The sequence below is a fragment of the Mangifera indica genome, chromosome 12 (assembly GCF_011075055.1).
Source record: "Mangifera indica cultivar Alphonso chromosome 12, CATAS_Mindica_2.1, whole genome shotgun sequence".
NCBI lineage: Eukaryota > Viridiplantae > Streptophyta > Magnoliopsida > Sapindales > Anacardiaceae > Mangifera > Mangifera indica.
The window spans coordinates 13,964,106-13,983,765 of NC_058148.1; the positions used below are offsets into that span (position 1 = coordinate 13,964,106).

At 33.9% G+C, this 19,660-nt stretch overlaps 2 protein-coding genes across 2 annotated transcripts; one reads left to right on the forward strand and one right to left on the reverse strand.

Annotated features, from left to right (window-relative positions):
- Positions 1-10,471: 10,471 nt before the first annotated feature.
- Positions 10,472-14,336, reverse strand: LOC123192700 (GDSL esterase/lipase At5g45920-like). The gene is made up of 6 exons (XM_044605345.1): positions 14,004-14,336; positions 13,774-13,909; positions 13,444-13,677; positions 11,205-11,272; positions 10,909-11,073; positions 10,472-10,786 (listed from the first exon to the last, which is right to left on the reverse strand). Exons 2-6 carry the CDS (start codon positions 13,870-13,872, stop codon positions 10,624-10,626), a joined length of 729 nt encoding a protein of 242 aa, XP_044461280.1. The 5' UTR covers positions 13,873-13,909; positions 14,004-14,336; the 3' UTR covers positions 10,472-10,623.
- Positions 14,337-17,659: 3,323 nt separating this feature from the next.
- On the forward strand, positions 17,660-18,295 carry LOC123193485 (signaling peptide TAXIMIN 1-like). The gene is made up of 2 exons (XM_044606502.1): positions 17,660-17,952; positions 18,049-18,295. Exons 1-2 carry the CDS (start codon positions 17,831-17,833, stop codon positions 18,170-18,172), a joined length of 246 nt encoding a protein of 81 aa, XP_044462437.1. The 5' UTR covers positions 17,660-17,830; the 3' UTR covers positions 18,173-18,295.
- Positions 18,296-19,660: the final 1,365 nt, after the last annotated feature.

A 19,660-nucleotide genomic window follows, 5' to 3' on the forward strand; every position in this document is an offset into this window, starting at 1 on the left:
TATTATATAAATATATAATTAAATATATAAATAATATGTGAAGACTTAATTATATATTTAAAATTATGTGCCATAATTTTATTGTACGGAAAATAAGTACCACCGAGGTTGGTTTTTGGGCTGGGCATCAGTTAATATCAATTGGACTTGCACTCACAACTTTGGGGAGCAGTGGTGGCCCATAGACGAGGATGGCTCACTGGGTATCAAGAGGCTAGGTTGGCCTGCTGAAAAGAAACGGGTCAATAAAGGATGGCTCTGTGAATATTACTTTTAAGCCTGCCATCCGCTTCTTCATTAGATGAGAGATGGCTCAATTCACTGACAAATTAAACCCTAGGATAAAAGGAGAATGGATGGAAGGGGAGCGTCAATACGGCTACGCATGACTTCTACTCCTTCATTCCTTTATTTTTGTTTTTGTATGTGCTAGGTTGATCATGGAGGATTTTATCTAAACAATTCTCTGAATTCTTCTGTCAATTATGGGCTCTGCTTGTCTTGGTAACATGGTTTAACGTATTTCCGAGCGTATAGTTGTTCCAATAGAGAGGAAGATCTCTTATCATACATAACTAAACTAAAGAGTAAAAGCTATAACACATACATAATCGCAACAGTACCAAAGGGGGAAACCGGAACTCATTAGTCACCCATCTAGTATTTCTTGGAATATTGAGTTGTTCTAAGGTTTACAAACATACCAAAACATATGCCCTTGAACAAGTCTCACTGGTTTGGGCTAACTTCTTTCTTCACTTTCTCATAAACGCGCAGTTTGCATAAGTTTGATACAAATGCTCAATATCCCGTTGGACATTCAATACCTTCTTATTTTCCAAAAAGAGAAAGAGATTGCCTACCTCATAATCCAAATGTTATTCCACAGCTAAACACTTCAAGCTTTTGAATCTCTGGTGGATCAAGATGCAAGATGAGTCAAAAGCATTAAGACTTTGAATGACCTCAAAGAAATGTACCCGATTCTATTTTTGGTAGAGTTAATTATATATGCCCAATAGTTTCTGGTGTTATACATCCAATTCATACTAAGTTTTTGGTTTCTCATGTATGTGATAGAATATAATTCGAAGCAGCCAGACAATCAACCTCTTGGACGAAGGTAGGTCTCAGTGACTGTATTGACCTAACATTGTTTACTTGCTAATTTTAGAAACTACAAAACCAAACAAAAATATTCTGTAATTCTGTCCATTCATAAGTCAGATATAGAACTAGTGGGTTATGGATCATTACTTTGAATGAATCAAAATTTAGATAATGATATTGGAACACCTTAGCGGATCGATGTCCATTCATAATCACAAAGACACGCATGTAAGGCCAAATTTGGTGACTGCTGAGTAGACATGCACAGCAGCCACAGCCATGAACGCACGCATGCAAAAGCTTCAAATCTTCTAAGCGTAACATGACCATGCGGAATATTTACTTAGTTCCACTAGATTCACCGATTATAAGATTACAAATGTTAAATAGAATTAGCTTGAAAATTTATCCTCATCTCCAGTTTTAACATCTGATTTTCCAAAACCCGGAGCTATTTATGAGAGGGGTTTAATGTTATAGGCATCGATATCAGCTGATCATTGACTATGATTTTTCAAAATCTGAATGGTAAGTGCATATGAATATATTAGTGTGATTCTGAATGTAAAAGGACATCTACCAAAAGAGAGAAAATAGTGCACCTGTCAGCAACAACCAATTGAAGGCGTGAGGCAACGTTTTATTGGAATTCTGACCACTTGGGAGAAGCAAAGTAGATAGCGGCAATTTAAAAAAATGGACACATAGGTTGAAAGCAATAGACCTATGGATAACTATTTTATATATATAAATATATATATTTATATATATTATTATATAATTAAATAATTTTTAATAAATAATATTAAATTATATGATAATATATATAAATACATATAAAATTATATATCTAAAATAGATATATATAATATTATTTAGTTAAAAGATGTACTTTTCCACTATCATTCAAAATATGTATACAGTTAAAGAGTAGTATAGTTTAAAAAGTTTGTCTGCCTTTCGTTTGCAAAGCTTCATATCTTTAACAGAAAGAAGAGAAGATTGGTATTTTAGTTGTCACTATAATCTTAACTGTATTTTCTAGGTCATTCATATTATATATGTCCTGTATCAGTACCACTTTGAAAAAGTTAATTTAAAGAGATCTGTAGATTTGGCTGGAGCCCAAAAACTAAAGCGCGCAGTTTATATAAGTCGGCCGTAGAGCTAAGAAAATTAATATATTAACCGCTGATGATAGGCCAAATTAGGAATCAAAAGAACTTTGCTGGTTAAAAAACTGGTAAAATGACATTGTTCTACATACATTCAAAGTGGGCAATTCTTAATTTGTCTATTCCTTTGAGAATAAAGACAACTGGAAATTGGTACAGAATTTATGGGGAAGACTATCTAAAAACTTTTACAGATGAAAACCAGAAGGATGACTCGGCAAACAAGTTTATTAGAAGTGAAAAGACTTCAGTAGCGCATTAGAAGGCTTAAACATGGGTGCGCAAGTGGGATAGGGGAGACAAGTCTTAGTGTAATTTGAGGTAGTGGGCCGGTTTGCATATATTAAGAATAGTTTAAAGTACAATACATAAAAGGGCAGTAATCCACATATTGAATTTGTCAGCTTCTAGTCGCCAACTCCATTATCGTTTATGATTTAAAATATTGGATATTTTTCATGCATTTGCATTATATAAGTCGGGGTCTATTTGTTACTCATCATGCTTGCTACTTCAGCATTGTAAGCATAAGCAACTGAGTTCTCTCAAGAATTATTCTTTGTCAAATATGGCTAATTCAACTTCTGTGCAAATTTTGATACTGATCCTACTGATTTTGTCTGTGGTTGTGACAAATTCGGAAATAGTGGAGGGTTATCAAGGGCGTAAGATTTTGCAGAAAAGAATTGACAGTCGTTCTATTTTACGCGAATTAGGCTATAATTTGTCTAAATTGAAGTATACCAGGAGGGACTCAACAGACAGATCTTCACCTGGAGGGCCAGATCCTCACCATAACTTTCAACCAACGGCATTGCCCTAGATACTGCTAAAGTGGAAAATGTGGTTGCAGGAATTGCTCTACGTACTCGTGTTTCGTTTCTTCTATATATGTCTGCTGGAACACATCATGTTAAGTACAAAATGCAACTTCTTGACACCATTTATGTGACAATAAAAATAAAAAAATGTGTGTTCATTTTGATTACACAAATAAATATACTCTTATGCATCTTATAATTTTGAATTAAAAATAAAGTAACATCCAATTACGTAATGATACACATAAGTATGTATTTATTTATATACTAAAAAATGGTACACATGATATTACTCTTTGCATAATGGATAATTAGCTGCTAACTGGGTGGGAATCAGCTTGTGCAACTACTAAGGAATCTAAGTATCCTAATCAATTTAACTTGCGACAATATTGATGGATTTAATATCACGAGTAATACTATATATACTAATAATTGTACAAACACGGTATAAATGCTAACATATAATTTTATTATTAGGTATTATTTTATCTTTAATTTAAATTATTTAATCATATTGTGTTTTTATCGGTATTTGTTGAAGTTGGTATTTTTATGTATTTCTTTTAACCTTTTAAGAGTTCATAAACCAATGAAAGAATTATCTTGTTTATGTATGCAATATGTAATTTTTGTCACTTATTAGTTTTTGTGTTTCCAGTTTGCAATAACATACCAGGAAGTAGACAAATCAAATGTGGCTAAAATGAGGTTCGTCTTAAGTCACTTGTATGTTACTCCAGTAAATCTTACTCAATATAAATATTCATGCTGTAACATTGTATGCATTTACCGTGTCAGAGTATTGATTTTGAATTGATGTATCAAGTCATTTAGAATATAATATTAATTAGGCCAAAAGACTTGTTCTCATGCAACGTTAGGTGTGTTTCCAAATTTATGCTTACCAATTTTCAAAAACCAAAAATCTTGCTTATAAGTCAATTTTTATTAAGATTTTCAATTAGAGTTAAGGGTAAATTCTTCATTTTAATAATAATATTAAAAAATATACATGATTAATTATATTTTTTCTTAGGTTTTAAAAGCTAAGAATTTCATCTCTACTTAAAGTTTTCAAACTTTGAAAAGTAACATTCTTCCTCCCACCTAAAACTTAAGGTTTTTTCTTCCTCTCTCCAACTACTATCTTTGACCACTGATGATCACACTTTTAGCCCATGAAACACTGACCATTAGATCTTCACTCTCCAACAAGATTTCTTATTAACGAAAACGCGTCTTTGTCAATTATCGATTCGTTATTTCTAATGACCAGCAAGAGAAGGCCTTATTGTTGCTATTGATAGCAACCTTTTCTCATGAAGGGGTTGTTTGTTATTTCTCTTTTGGGGTTTTTGGAATATTACAATAGTTAGAACATATTTTTTTGGTTTGCCGCATTTATATGTATGAATAATAAAAAAAGGTATTTTCATACTAGAGTTAGAGTTAGCATCAATCAAGTCTACAACAAAATAATGAATATTTATATTCAATTAAAACAAATCAGATGGTTACAATAATGTTAGCCAAATGTGATCTTACTCAAATTGCATATCCAAATTATACTTAGATTGTGTAATTTTAAATGAAATTACACTTAAGATGATGTAATCTGAATAACTCGCATTATCTTAGATGTTACTTTAGTTCAATCACATTATGTTAAGTACGTTTTGGGTAACTCTCACTATCTTAAGTGTGATTCTAATCAACTTGTACTATCCAAAATATAATCTAACCTAATTCACACAATTATTTGTTGACAGTGAATGTCACTTGTGACTATATATTTTAATTTTAATAATTATTAATCTAAAATTATTTATAATAAAAATATATTTAATAAAGCTTTGAATGATAAAAAACTATTAAAAAGTTAATAAAAAAATGTTTTCATCTTTGCGATCGATTACTATACCATATCAACTAATATATCTCACCAACAAAACGATAGTGGAAGAGAATTTTTTTTTTTCCCTTGGTGGATGAGAAAATGTAAAAATGATAGACCTTGGATGAGAAAAAAATGTAATTCAGCCAAAAGTAAACCACTCCTTCCTTAAATTAATCAAGTCAATTCTCTTTTGTGCTTTATGTAGCAATATGCACATAACCACAACTAACATAACTGTCCCTTATAGAGTGGTGGGTTTGTACGGAAAATCTGTTCCTGTTAGTAGGATTTTGGAATAGAAACTGATAAATTCCCTTTTCTTAATTTTCTATTTAGACGTTTTTCTATTCTTCCACAATTCCTTGTACTAGATGTTACAAGTAACCTGTGTGATATTAACTACTAACCTCTTTGGCTTTAGAGAAACGGGGTTTGCAGGTATTTGAGAAAAACCGTCCTTTCCCATTGCAAGGAATCAGTGGTGATTTAAGCTTCAATCACCATTGAATCCAAGTGGAGTAGACATTTTATTAATACAAATGTTTGGTTGGACCAATTACATCAAATAAATAAAATTTATAAATTTAATAATCGATCAAAATTTAACTTTAAAATATTGTTAGGAAGGTTTGAATCTATACCTTCTCTTGCATGAAAGTCCTTTAGATGAATTTCCAGTTGCATTAATCTGAAGTCATCATATTTTTACCAAGTCAATTGGAGAAAGCACCATTTGCGGTTGCAATAGCTCGACTAAAGATTGTTGCCCACCGTGGTGAACTTATAAGAAATGCTCAGTCAGTTATTTGTCGTCAAGTCTCTCTAATTATTAAGCATGACAAGACATCGCGCACAATTTGGATCATCAGCTGCGTTTATAAGCGGGAACTGTACCTCTAACCCACACTAAATCTTCTTGTTATCAGATGATACAAAGAAGAAGACCAACAAAACAAAAAAAGACAACAAGTGTTGGACTTAATTTGGTGCTATTAGGAAAATCTACAACTTGAACCTTTTATGGAATGGAAATCAGACTTTGTGGAGGAGTCTTTTGGAGGAAGAAACCAAAGATGATGTCTCTTTCATGTAAAAAAAAATTCATTGAGAGACATGCACACACAGCTCCTCCAATCCTTTAGATATGGCCAATGCACTCAGCTCCCACCTACCGCTCAGGACATTAGCAGTAAAAAGCCATTAATAGAGCCCTAAATATAGTAGGCAGTCGCACTACCTCATTTTCAATTATAAAACAGCTGCATATCTATCCCAGCCTGAATATCTATTTAAATTAAATATAACAATGAGACGCAACAATTGATTCCTATATTCAAAGTTTTATGAATCCTGATCAAAGAGGCCAAATTAGGAATCAAATGAACTTTGCTGGTTCAAGAACTTGTAAAATGACATTGTCCTACGTACATTCAAAGTGGGCAATTCTTAATTTGTCTATTCCTTTGAGAATGAAGACAACTGGAAATTGGTATAGAATTTATGGGGAAGACTATCTAAAAACTTTTACAGATGAAAACCAGAAGGATGACTCGGCAAACAAGTTTATTAGAAATGAAAAGATTTCAGTAGCGCATTAGAAGGCTTAGACATGGGTGCTCAAGTGGGATAGGGGAGACAAGTCTTAGTGTAATTTGAGGTAGTGGGCCGGTTTGCATATATTAAGAATAGTTTAAAGTACTATACATAAAAGGGCAGTAATCCACATATTGAATTTGTCAGCTTCTAGTCGCCAACTCCATTATCGTTTATGATTTAAAATATTGGATATTTTTCATGCATTTGCATTGTATAAGTCGGGGTCTATTTGTTACTCATCATGCTTGCTACTTCAGCATTGTAAGCATAAGCAACTGAGTTCTCTCAAGAATTATTCTTTGTCAAATATGGCTAATTCAACTTCTGTGCAAATTTTGATACTGATCCTACTGATTTTGTCTGTGGTTGTGACAAATTCGGAAATAGTGGAGGGTTATCAAGGGCGTAAGATTTTGCAGAAAAGAATTGACAGTCGTTCTATTTTACGCGAATTAGGCTATAATTTGTCTAAATTGAAGTATACCAGGAGGGACTCAGCAGACAGAGTTTCACCTGGAGGGAGAAGGACTATTTCCCACCCATATTTTGATGCATTCTCAAATTGGCACCCACGGCAGATGAAAATCCAGTTTTCCCACCCGTGACCAAACTGCCGTCCAATTTTTCAGTTAGGGACAGGGGCAAAATCGTCATTTGCTATTTAAAACCTTAAAACTTTTAAATTTTACCGTTTCCCCCCTCCAGGTTTTAAAAACTAATAACTAACCCATCCTCAAAGTTTGAAAAGTTTAGATTTCACCCCTGGGGTTTGCTCCTTCTCCGGCCACCATCGACGGCCGACGCATTCGACCGATCTCCCATCTCCGACTGCAAAGGACGACGAAGGATGACCCTTCGTCGCCCAGATCTGGACGACAGAGCGTCGTCCAGATCTGGAAGAACAGACGAAGGACGATGCTTCGTCGTCCTTCGTCGTCGCATCTTCCAGATGCGACGAGCCACGAAGAGAGAAGAAGAGATACCTTCATCGAGCTGGACGACGACCGACAAAGGGAGCGATCTCCCAGATCTGGACGACGAGCGACAAAGGGAGGTCTCTTCGTCGCATCGTGCGACGAAGAGATCTCCGTCTCTTCGTGGCACCGTGCGATGAAGAGACGGAGATCTCTTCGTCGCACCACCGCCGTCGCACCACCGCCGTCGCACCAGGAGAAGGAGGAGGCCGGTGACGACGCCGGAGAAGACGTCGGGAGATGAGATTGAAGAATAGGGGTGAAATGCTAGTTTTGAAAGTTATGGGGGGCGGCTGTATTTTGAAAAATATGGAAACCCTAGGTTTGGGGGTGAAAATGTTAGTTTTTAAAGTTTAAAAACTTTAGGTAAGGTGAAAATGTTAGTTTCTAAAACCTAAGGGGGGTGAATGGTAAACCCTCACTTCAATTTTGAAAAATTAAATTAAGGAGTATTTTGGTCATTTCATCTAACAAGGGTAAAATGGACATTTTATCCTTATGCAAACAGATATCATCCATTTTAACAGCTCATGGGTGGGAAAACTGGATTTTCATCTGCCGTGGGTACCAATTTGAGAATGCATCAAAAGATGGGTGGGAAACAGTCCTTCTCCCTCACCTGGAGGGACAGATCCTCACATAACTTTCAACCAACGACATTTCCCTAGATACTGCTAAAATGGAAAATGTGGTTACAGGAATTGGTCTACGTACTCGTATTTCTAATTAAAAATTGGTTACAGTATTGATGGGTTTAATGTCATAAGTAATGTTATATATACTAATAATGGTACAAACATGTTATAAATGCTAACATGATATTATATGATTGAGTATTACTTTATCTCTAATTAAAAATTATCCAATCATATTATGTTTTTACCCATATTTGCTGAAGTTGGTTCTTTGATGTATTTCCTTGTACCTTTAAGAATTCACAAACTAATGAAAGAATTATCTTGTTTATGTATACATTAGGTAATTTTTTGTCACTTTATTAGCTTTTGTGTTTCAAATAACATACCAGGAAGTAGACAAATCAAATGCGGCTAAAATGAATCGCGTTCAAGCAAGACGGTTTAAGTCATTTTTATGTTATTCCAATAAATCTTACTCAATATAAATATTCATCCTGTAACGTTGTATGCATTTACTGTGTTACACTATTGATTTTGAACTGATGTATCAAGTAATTTAGAATTTGAATTTAATTAATACTATATTGATTTTGAAGTTCCAAATTAATACTTTATTGGCACCTACTCTCCAGGACATTAAAAATAGAGACATGATTACCATTTATTATTGGCCAAAAGACTATTTCCCACCCAAGTTTTAGCTTTTTTCAAAAATAGACTCCTAACATTTCAAAAACCAAAATATTTATCATAGCACTAACTTCTGTTAGAGATAAGGGTAAACTTATCATTTTATTATTAAACTCTAAAACCATAAAACCAATATTTTCCACCCAAATCATCTAGATTTAGGCACTTCGTTTGATGTCATCATCTTTCATCAGAAAAGATTGATTGACAGTCACCTAAGAGGAAACCCTATAATTTTTTTTTGGGGGGGGGATTATGTGGAAAGATTGCAAGTTTTCTAAACTAAAAAAGGTAAATAATATAAATTTATAAAGTTTTAGAGTTTAATAGTAAACTAATAATTTTACTTTTTCCTTTAACAGAAAAATTTAATAAAAATTAACTCATAGATAGATGTTTGAGATTTTGAAATGTTATAGGTGTCTTTTATAATTGGCTAAAGCTTGGGTGGGAAATAATCCTTTGGCCTTTATTATTCTCTTAATTAAATACCTCTTATTAGTCCATCATAAGTACACGCAACCATAGGATCTGGCTTTGCACATACTTCCTTTGGGATTGAATACGGAGATCATAGTATTGAATATTGATTGAAGCCTTGCCCTAAATCAGGCTGCATCGAGGAAGTTTGCATGCATGCACACTGTATGCGAAATCAATACAAAATCTTAAACAGATCAAATCCAAACATCAAAGCCAAACCTGCATTCATTCTCGTCCATTTAATCCCATATATTAAAAGCACGCTTAAATTTAAGGCATTGGGAGTATGATAGGAAATGGAAGTAAGAATCCTCCGCCGATTTCACCTGACTTTTATGATGATAACATATTTAGGTAATTCAATGAAGGATCATGGAAATCAATGAGATTTTTCATCTATGTAAGCAACTTAGAATCATGTGCATTAGAAGGTATCGTAATGGTGATAAAAATTGATTAATCAATCTTATTATATTTACTATAATGAAAGGTAGATATAATATAAAAAAGATTAGACATATAAAAGTGTTTAACGTGATTCAGTTTAATGGTTGAAAACCTACGTTCAAAGTTATGTTACTAATAAATTTGGAAAAGTACTTTGTAAAATGTAAATAAAATATTACATGAAAAGTTTATTATCTTAGGATGATATCAATCCAATCCTAACTAATTATATAGAATTGTATCTCTGATTTACCATTTAAGTTTTCTTTTCTTTCATTTTTCCCTTGATTATGCTTTAAATCCTTACAACTTTATTGGTTATATTTCAAATTTAAATTTAATAAATATGAAGTTATCACTTTCTACCATAAGTGCGTGATATGCAAGAAATGCCAACTAATAGATAGTTTAGTCTGGAGAAAGATGTCTATCTGGAAATGGAGATACAAGTTATTGCTTTTATAGCTAGTTTGGAGTATACTGCATAGCAATGGGAAACTGCAAATTTTAAAACATTTGAAAATTTTGCTTGCGTCTAGTTTTGTATATTTGAACCAAGCCGGTGGTCCGTGGGGCTTTATTTTTTGTTTCAGCGGCCGAAACAAATGTTTCACATGATCTTACTATCTGTTTCAGATTTTAGGAAATTGACACCAAAGCTTTTCAACAATGCAACTCCCCTCAAAGCCAATAGGGGCTCAACCATACATTGAATATAACAAACTATATATTGTCTATTACCACATCTCGAGGCTATTTAAAACCAATAATAGCAATATAACCTTCCATTTAATATTTCTCAAAAGCCTTGAGTGGGTCATTAGGGTCTATCTCAGATATAAGCGGGAGATCAACCGGCAACTTTTCCAGACTCCAGCCTTCCTTCTTCAGCTTTGCAACTATTTCCTCAAAAACAATCCTGTTTCCAGTTTGAGTGAGGTGCAATCCATCCCTGCCAATTCAGGTTATAGAAATAAATTAAATAATCATCACTCTAATTCTTTTACATCATGCTAATAGCCAATAATTCTGGTTTATAAGTGCACACATGTATTTGACCAACATAGGAAATACCTTAGATGAGCTTTTTGCCAGTCAGGAAACTGTTGCATTTTGGTCCAGAGATCTATCACAGGGATTCCACATTCTATGGCAACTTCAATGCATGCCTTGGCATAAGCACCAGCAGCTTCGTTTGTCCTCTCAGGCAGACCCATTGGATTCTCAATATATGGATAGCTACATCATAATATTTTGAAATTCCCTTTTCATATTTATTTTCCATCAATGAGTCCAAAATACATTATGGAAAATATAATCACCATTGAAGAAAACTATAGATGACGGGAAAAGCACAGTGAAAAACATACCGACGGCGCCCCTCTTCGTCAATTGGAGGTGGAGTGATAAGGAGAATGAGGGCTGTTGGCCACTTATTCTGAGAGCATCAGAAATAAGTAACAAAACAATACCAAGAAGTATATATAAGTCAAGAAAATGTTAAGCAAATGGTACATTGAAGTGGTGTGATTTAATTGAACTCAATAGCATCATTTCCAAGCCAAAGAAATACAATCAAGCAGGCAACTCCCTCATTGTATCCACCCTTAGCTCCTCTTAATTGCAGATTATCCCACCAATACCTCCCTAATTGTACCCTTAATAGTAGAATATTTCCTTAATGTTTTTTCCTCGGTTGTACTATAACAAGGCTAGGATGTAATCTTGTTTTATCATCAAATACAAAATATAACAAGTCTATTGATCATAAACTTTATGATATAAACTTTGAAGTCCTAATAAAGTAATTATAATTTTAACAACTTAAAATTATGACATAATATTTTACTAAAATATAATCCAAGAATGTGATGAGAAACACGGTTCTCTTAGTCCCATAAACGTTGGACTAGATGGAGGATGAGACTATAAAATATAGTTACTCTCATTTCATACTGAATTATCCAAAAAATGCCTTTGGATTTTCTATGTTAAATGCTTCACGTTAATCACATGCATAGACAAGGCAACGAAAAATCTTAATAGAAATAAATTTAAAAAAAAAAAAAAACACAGGCAATAGAATTGCATTTGGGCACAGACTCAAACAAGAAAGGGAGAAAATCTTTAAAGCTAAGCAACCAATGACTAGACGAGGAACAATTTAGTGAGCCTTGGAAAACTCCAGGGATGAGTCCAAGCATCTCAGCTTGACAGAATTAGTAGGTGACAATGAGATATGTTGTTAGATGGCAGGTGCAAGGTCCACACAATGTGAGCTCGATAGCCCAAACCCCATCAATCTCCATCTTCTCTCAATCTCACTCAATGGCAAAATCAAACATTTCGATTTGATGGAATTGTGAAGATCCAGCCAAGTTGTGGTTGGTCTAGTGTTGCGGGGAGAGCGGCAAGGGAAAGTCAACTAGTTTAATGTCTTTTAGTAACTTTTTGATATTGATTTGCTGTTTTCGACACTATTAATGTGGCTTTTCAGTTTCTACCACTATTATGTTTTCGACATCATCTCCCTATTTTTGATAGTATTCTCAAGCATTCATAACCTCTCATAATGTATCTAGGGGACAAATTAAGAGATAACTTTTTTTCACTAACTTTATAAAAAAAAAATTAACAAATTTGATATATAAATAATAAAAATGAACTTTCTAAAATTGAAATATAAACATCTCGTTTTATCAAAGTTCAAGTTGACAACAGTAATTTGTTCTAACTTAAAAAGTAAACCAACCAACCAACCAACAAAGAATAGTCATCATGAACACCTTTGACCTTCCCAACTCCCAACTACATCGATGGCCCTGACATGATTACATGTACAAAAAGTTTGGGTAAAAGCAGTTTAATCAGTCATCGAGAGGTGCTCTTCTAAGTCAATAACACGTTGGTGGACCACTGGAGGGTGGTGCCAACCACACTTATAATCTTAAAATAGACGTAAGAGCCCCCACGCCTGCAGGCATCCTCTGTGAGAAATAAAGGAAAGCCATTTTCTATTACATTTGGGAAGTCTTCCATAGTTTATGCCATCGAGGCTGAGCTAGCTAGCCTATCGGAATTAAAGAATTGCCAACTCTACCATCCGAGCCCTAGCCCCACACATTAAACCCATTTCTCCGAATAAACTCAATTCGGTATATTGTTTTATATTATATTCCCTTTTTACTGTATTTTCGCTGTGTGTATTAAATCCAATGGGGTTTACAGTTAGACTCCCATGAGTTGAACAAGAACAATTCAAATCTTATATTTTATGTGTAGACAGAGAAATATAAAAGCGGATTCCACAGGTTTTTAACAAAAGAATACATAAGTTTAGCAAAGGTTTTTTATTTTTAAGTTAATATAAGTTTGAATATATACACCAAAACATTATAGTCCACTGTTTTGCTGTTTGAATTTTATTTAAACATATTTATTTAAGGCCGCCCCAGGCTAACCCCTTTATTGTGTGACTGTGTATACGTGAGAGATTGGTGACCTCTTTCTAATCACTACGAACGCCATGAAAATGTACCCACAAAAATATGCATAAACAATGTTGTAAGAGCACGTAATGTACGCATGCAGAATAGAGGGAAGTGACACCTTGAGATGGGAGATGATAATATGGAGATTTTGCCTATATTCATGGATAGGCACGTGCTGAAACGCAGAACATCGATCCGGAAGACAAGCGTCATTCGCTCCAAAGAACACCGTAACTGCCACTGGTGCCTCCTCACCGCCGCCATCTTTCTGCACCGCCGGGAAAACACTGTCTATCACCTTTAGAGCCCACTGAGTATTGTACCCACTATACCCTCTTAGCACCACATCAACCTGGAATTATGAATCAAGTCAATATCAGAAAACAATTACATGTCCGCAAATTAATTCATCTGAATGATTACAATATTTGGCAAGAATAACTGATACCGTCCGAGAGAAATGGTTGGCAAGAGAGGAACCCCACCCACCATCAGCAAAGGACTCTTCAGTAATTGAGTCGCCAAAAAGATAAATCTTTGGTCTCATCTTTCAGATATGTTTGGAGAGGAATTTGCTACAGAAACTGAAGTCAACCTCTTGTTAGCATTCCGCACTACACCATATATAGAAAAAACCAAGAAAAGGGTACTTTTCTCATTAAAGTAAAGCTGTATTACCTAAATGCTGGCACACTTATTTTCACCTAAAAGGCTATTAAGCTGGGAAGAGAATTAAAATACAGAGCCAGAAGGATGACGAAGAAATGAACAATTTAATGGGTTCCCTCTTTTTCCCGGTTACTTCTACTGTGAGTCCTGAGTAGCGTGGCGAATTGCAACATTCAAGAAGAGGCTAAAATGGGGGTATAGAAAATAGTTTGAGAGAAAATTGTGCACAAGAAAAACACAGCTAGAGACTCTTATTATTTGGTTAGGTTTTGACGTGAGGCGACTCTACATGAAATTCTTTAACAGGTTCTGGCTCTCTCTTATTGCCCTTGGCCGCACGCTGCAGGGTAGACTGAGATCGATTGTGTGGCCACCAAATTTTCCCTTCAAGGACATGGACTTTCTAATAATGGGACGGTTTTCATAATTGTGGTGGGCCTGTCACGCTTTTACGTAATTTGATCTTCAACAAAGTTTATACGACATTTATTTTATTAAAATATAAAAGTAATTAATTACGAATGATGACCTTAATGATGTTTGTATATATTTTGAATTTATAAATGTGACCAATTGAAAAAAATATGTATTTAATTTTAAATATTTAAATAATATATTTTAATTTAAAATAAAAAATAAAATAATATGATGACACATCATTTGTATCTTTAATTGGATATTCAAAATTAACTAAATACGAAAGATATGGATGCATATGTAATATAAAATATTTGCTTTCCAAATGACATCTTTAGAAAGTAAAAAGAAAAGGAAGAAATAGCCTTGGATCATGGAGTAGGTCAGTAGGTGTATTGACAAAATATTTAATTTCAATAAGTCGTGAAATTATTGTGGTATGAAGAGAAATGAAATGCAATTTGCCCCACAGAGGTGAAAAAGAAAGTTAAGACAGTTGAACAAACCTTGACTGGGTTACCCTAAAGTTGAAGATGCGTAAGCATATGTGATTCAAAAATATTATATTGCAGTGACCTCACAACACTTGATGGAGAAGAAAAGTGAAAGGGACTTAAATCCACTACTCCACCCACAGAGATGAAAGTCTCTTGCTTGATAAGAAAATTATATTAGAAAGTGGGGGTGGTGGAGGGGCAGCCTTATTCCACAATTGGCATTAAAGGAACAGAAATCATACAACAAAAGCTGGAAACGCTTTGCCCTGCCCTGGAAGTTGGAAGACGTTCATGTCTGGGCCAAAATACCTCAACTTGTCTTTGGGCTTTTCTGAAAGCCCATCCCGTACAGCCAAATTGCAACTATTGGAGAAAGGTTTTTTTTTTTTTTTTTTTAAGGAAAATGGCAATTTCCCAACCAAGTCTTGTTGAAAAGATAAATATATACTCATGATAGATAAAAAATTTAAAAATTTATCCAAGTTTTAATCTATTAAAATACACTCATAAATTTTATATTAAAGTTAATAGGTAAATTAACATATTAGTAGTAATATTAAAATAATTAAAATTATATGTCATTTTTTTTTCTTTAGTTTAAAAAACTAATATTTTCTCCTGAATTAAGTTTTGAAAATTTCACTTTTCTTCTCTAAAATCTAGTTACTTTTTTTGATGAATAATCGATCAACGGTGGAGAAATAAGACGGAGTCGTCTAGAGGACAACTGTCATCCAAGGATAACGACTATCATTCAAATCTCTAGATGATAAAGCGTTGTCCATTTTGGACGATGCTTCGTCATCCAAATTGGATAACAAACATCATCCAAATCTGAATGACCCTTGTCATCTAGCGACCAGTAGTGTCAGTTGTCGGTGGTTAGAGAGAGGAGTGAAAAAATTAAGGATTTAGAGAGAAAAAAGTCACTTTTCAAAATTCAAATATAAGAGTTAAATATAAATTTTTAAAATTTAAGGAGAAAAATAATATCAAATTTTATATTTTTTAATATTATTATTAGATAATACTTTTTATCTTTGTATTTAATTAAAAATTTAATGACAATTTAAGAATAGAGGTGTTTGAGTTGTTTATCTTTTATAAGTGTATCTTTTAAATTGCCATTTTTTTTAAGTGACAATAGTTGCATCTTCAGTTTTCCGTATCCAACAACAGTAACACCATGGTTTAGGTTATTCCTACAATCTCCATTGAAAATCCCTCCTGAGTAATACTTAAAAGCCTGGTGCGGTTGCCTCAATTGATATTGACAGTGGCTGCTTCGTTACAGCCTTCAATAACGTCTTCTCATAGTTGGCGGGTACGCTTTCAAAACCATGGATTTGAGAACCTCGGACAGATCCAATATATTGAAAAGCATGTTCCATGCTGTTTAAATTGCAACCTGGGTTACCCAATTTGGTGCAGCCCACTAGTTGTTGCTCCGAAAGTGAAACCATGTTACCCCATTTGATCTTCATTAGCCCTTCAACAGCGCCGTCGCAGAAAATGCCCAACAACATGCTATACAGAAGTCAAGTCAGGTTAGAGAAACAAAATTTAAAACATGAGAAGTAAAACTTGTGAATTTAAACCTGAAAAGTTAGGGAAATGGTGGTTCATTTACAGCATGTTCCTTTGTTCTTAACAGGAGCTAGAGCTCCTCTGCTCCTCCAATCCAAGGTCGTTGGATATTCATTGAGGTACAGGTTCTCGTACTTGAAGGTCTTGAACGATGGAGTAATTGGCTAGAGTTGATGGGATTTTTCTTGCATCCAGTATACGAGGCAAGGAACTCTTGCATGATCGAGTGAAGTCTGCAAAGTCGTTGATGCTTAATTTAAATGTCTGGTTTCTCCCCTTGTTGAATCTTTCAATGAACTCGGGATTCTCTTCGAATATCTTAAATCGCATTTCCTTCTCTGCTTGGTCCTTGTAAGAGCTCTATTCATACTTGTTGATGATTCATTTATGTAATGTACCCTAAGTCTTTTAAGGGTTATATAGGACTATACCTTTCTTATTATTCAATATCATCAATTAATAAATCATTAAACTGTTACTTCCAAAGCTTGTTTTGAACTTTGCTTCCATTTGCCAGAATGGATTTTTGCATTTTTACCTTAATATATAAATATATTGAATAAGATTATTTACCATTTTTCTTTGCTATAATGCATGGTCAATGGAAAATTTCGTGGACCGTGTTTATCTCCTAAAGCTTGTTTTATCCAATCGTAAGCTATTCTTTTATTTTGTAAGATTTGGATTGTTAGATTTTGATCATGAATTTGCCATAGTGATTTACCTGTACAAATAGAAAGAATTACGAGTTTGATTGATTAATAATGAAATGAAAATTGAATCTGCGAGGAGATTTTACATGTTGATTATTGATGCAACAGATTGAGATAAGGAATCTGCGGGGAGATTCTCCAGGATGCTGAACGGGTATGTAGGTTCTGAGCCCGAAGAAAACAAACTGAAATGAGGAAATCTTTACTATAACAATTGGTTGAGAAGGAATAGCACCTGTCAAGAAAAGGAAAATAAGATGGAAAAATCGTCAAACTGAAATACATTTTTAGTTTGTTCAACAAGGACGGCTAACTTGTTATGTGTTTCTTGGGGGAACTTTCTTGGAATATATGATATAAAATAATTCTTGAAAGAGGATACATGTCGTGTGAGAATAGGAAATATTACGCGTGGAAACATCATTGGTTAGCCATAGATATGTATTGATCGTTCTCTTCAACAATTGTGGCTTGGCATTGTACAGACGGCACATATTTTTGTTATATGTACAAACCCCTCTTGTTCTCCTCCTCAGTCAACTTTGCTACATACATATAGGAGGCAATAACAAGAAACTCAACACCTAATTAAGAAGAAGACGAAGAAGAAGAAGAAGCAGGCATGTGCTGCTGCAGCTCTGACGACGACTGTAAATGCAGGCCGTTGGGTTTCATCTTGGGCCTGCCGTTTGCCTTCCTCGCTCTCCTCCTCTCTCTCGTAGGAGTCATCGTTTGGATCGTCGGGTGAGTTCCATTATTCCATCTTGCTTATCTTTACCGATCTGTGAATCAGCTTTATCTCATAACAAATTATAATTCACTTGGATAATAATATTCCAGGTTAGTGCTGAGTTGCATATGTCCTTGCTGCTTCTGCGTGACTGTAATAGTGGAGTTTGCGCTGTGGCTCATCAAGGCTCCCTTTCTGATCATGAAGTGGTTCACCGATCAGATTCCTTGTTAGTTCTGGATTCAATATCTTAGTTTTGTTTATTGTTTATGGCATGTAGTGAACTTAATTTATAGTATTTATTTGTGAAAATCAAATTTGTAGTGATATGATTTTAATAATGTTTGGATGGTTTTCTATCTCGTTGTCGATTGATGGAGATAAAGTTTCATTGGGGTAACAGAGTTGAAATGTAAACGTTGGACGAATTTTTATCAATACTCCAAAATAATGGCCCAAAACCGCTCTAAAACTTTGGATCGTTCAAATGGGCCAACATCATTATTCCCAACCCAAGATGATGGTAATCCAAAGGTTCTATCGAGCAAAACCGCTTTCTTTTTTTGGCAAAAGGACTTATCCTTTCTCAACGGTGGTTCTTTTTTTAAGATTTTATCCACTAATTTTTTTAAATTTTTGAACACATCTTCAAATTATTAAGTTAATTAATTTTAATAATAAAATTATTATTTTATTTATAATATTAAAAATAAATTAAAATTTTATTTTATTTTTATTTTTAAATCCTAAAAATTAATAATTTTTTTTATAAGATAAAATTTAAAAAATCTTATTTCCATTTTAGGGTTTATACTTTAATATTTGGTCACTCCCTCTTATGTCATTATCGATGACCTTCTTTAGTGTCTCTTTTTTGTCTAGTGGTCGTGGGATGTTTATTCGAGAAAATAAATTATTTTCCTAAATAAAGGTGAGATCGTTGATCTTGTCTTTATTTGAAAAGACGAGAAAAATTGTTTTTTTAAGAAGACAATCATCTTTTAAGATAAACATCATATGATTGTCAAAAAGAAAAAAGACGTTAAGGAAGATTGTCGGAGGAAGATGAACTATTTGGAGTAAGAGACCATCAAAGATGGTATTGGAAATAGTGGTTGGATATTAAAATATAAAATTTAAAGGGAAAATATAATTTTTTAAAATTAATAGATTTAACTAATTTTAATCATCTATGGATAAATAAATAAAAATTAAATTAAAAAAATAAAAGTTTAGGAAAAGAATAATTTTCCAACAACTCAATTGAACCAAACTGGCTCAATCCAATGTCAAACTAGGATTATCTCAATTCAGGGCCAAACCTAAATCAATTTGGATTGTCTTTACAAAATTGATTATTCTTTTTCGTTACCTATTTTAATCAAAAAAACATCTTAAAGATAATCTCGGTTTCTCATATTTTTGGTATGAAATGATGATGCCCTGCCCACAGCCCACGTTTTCTCTAATCAATTATCTTTACTGTTTGCTTAAATTAAATATTAATTAATTTCCTAAACCAGGAACAGCCAACAGTCTCAAAACCATTCACAGTTTCCATTCCAGGACAAAACCACCTATGGGCATGGGCCTTGAAATTCATTCTCCTTCTTGTTTTTTTTTTTCACCACCTTTTCACTTCCAAAACCGGCCCACTGCCCACAGTTCACAATACCATCTCCTGTTCCTTTCTCAAGCTTATAAATAGTAACCCATCACTGG

Excerpts from the sequence above, each read along its gene's own strand:
- LOC123193485 (XM_044606502.1), top strand. The coding sequence starts at position 17,831 with ATGTGCTGCTGCAGCTCTGACGACGACTGTAAATGCAGGCCGTTGGGT. Across the intron at positions 17,953-18,048 it reads GTCATCGTTTGGATCGTCGG|GTTAGTGCTGAGTTGCATAT; the intron begins GTGAGTTCCATT and ends ATAATATTCCAG.
- LOC123192700 (XM_044605345.1), bottom strand. The coding sequence starts at position 13,872 with ATGAGACCAAAGATTTATCTTTTTGGCGACTCAATTACTGAAGAGTCC. Across the intron at positions 13,678-13,773 it reads CCAACCATTTCTCTCGGACG|GTTGATGTGGTGCTAAGAGG; the intron begins GTATCAGTTATT and ends TCATAATTCCAG. Across the intron at positions 10,787-10,908 it reads TGGCAAAAAGCTCATCTAAG|GGATGGATTGCACCTCACTC; the intron begins GTATTTCCTATG and ends CTGAATTGGCAG.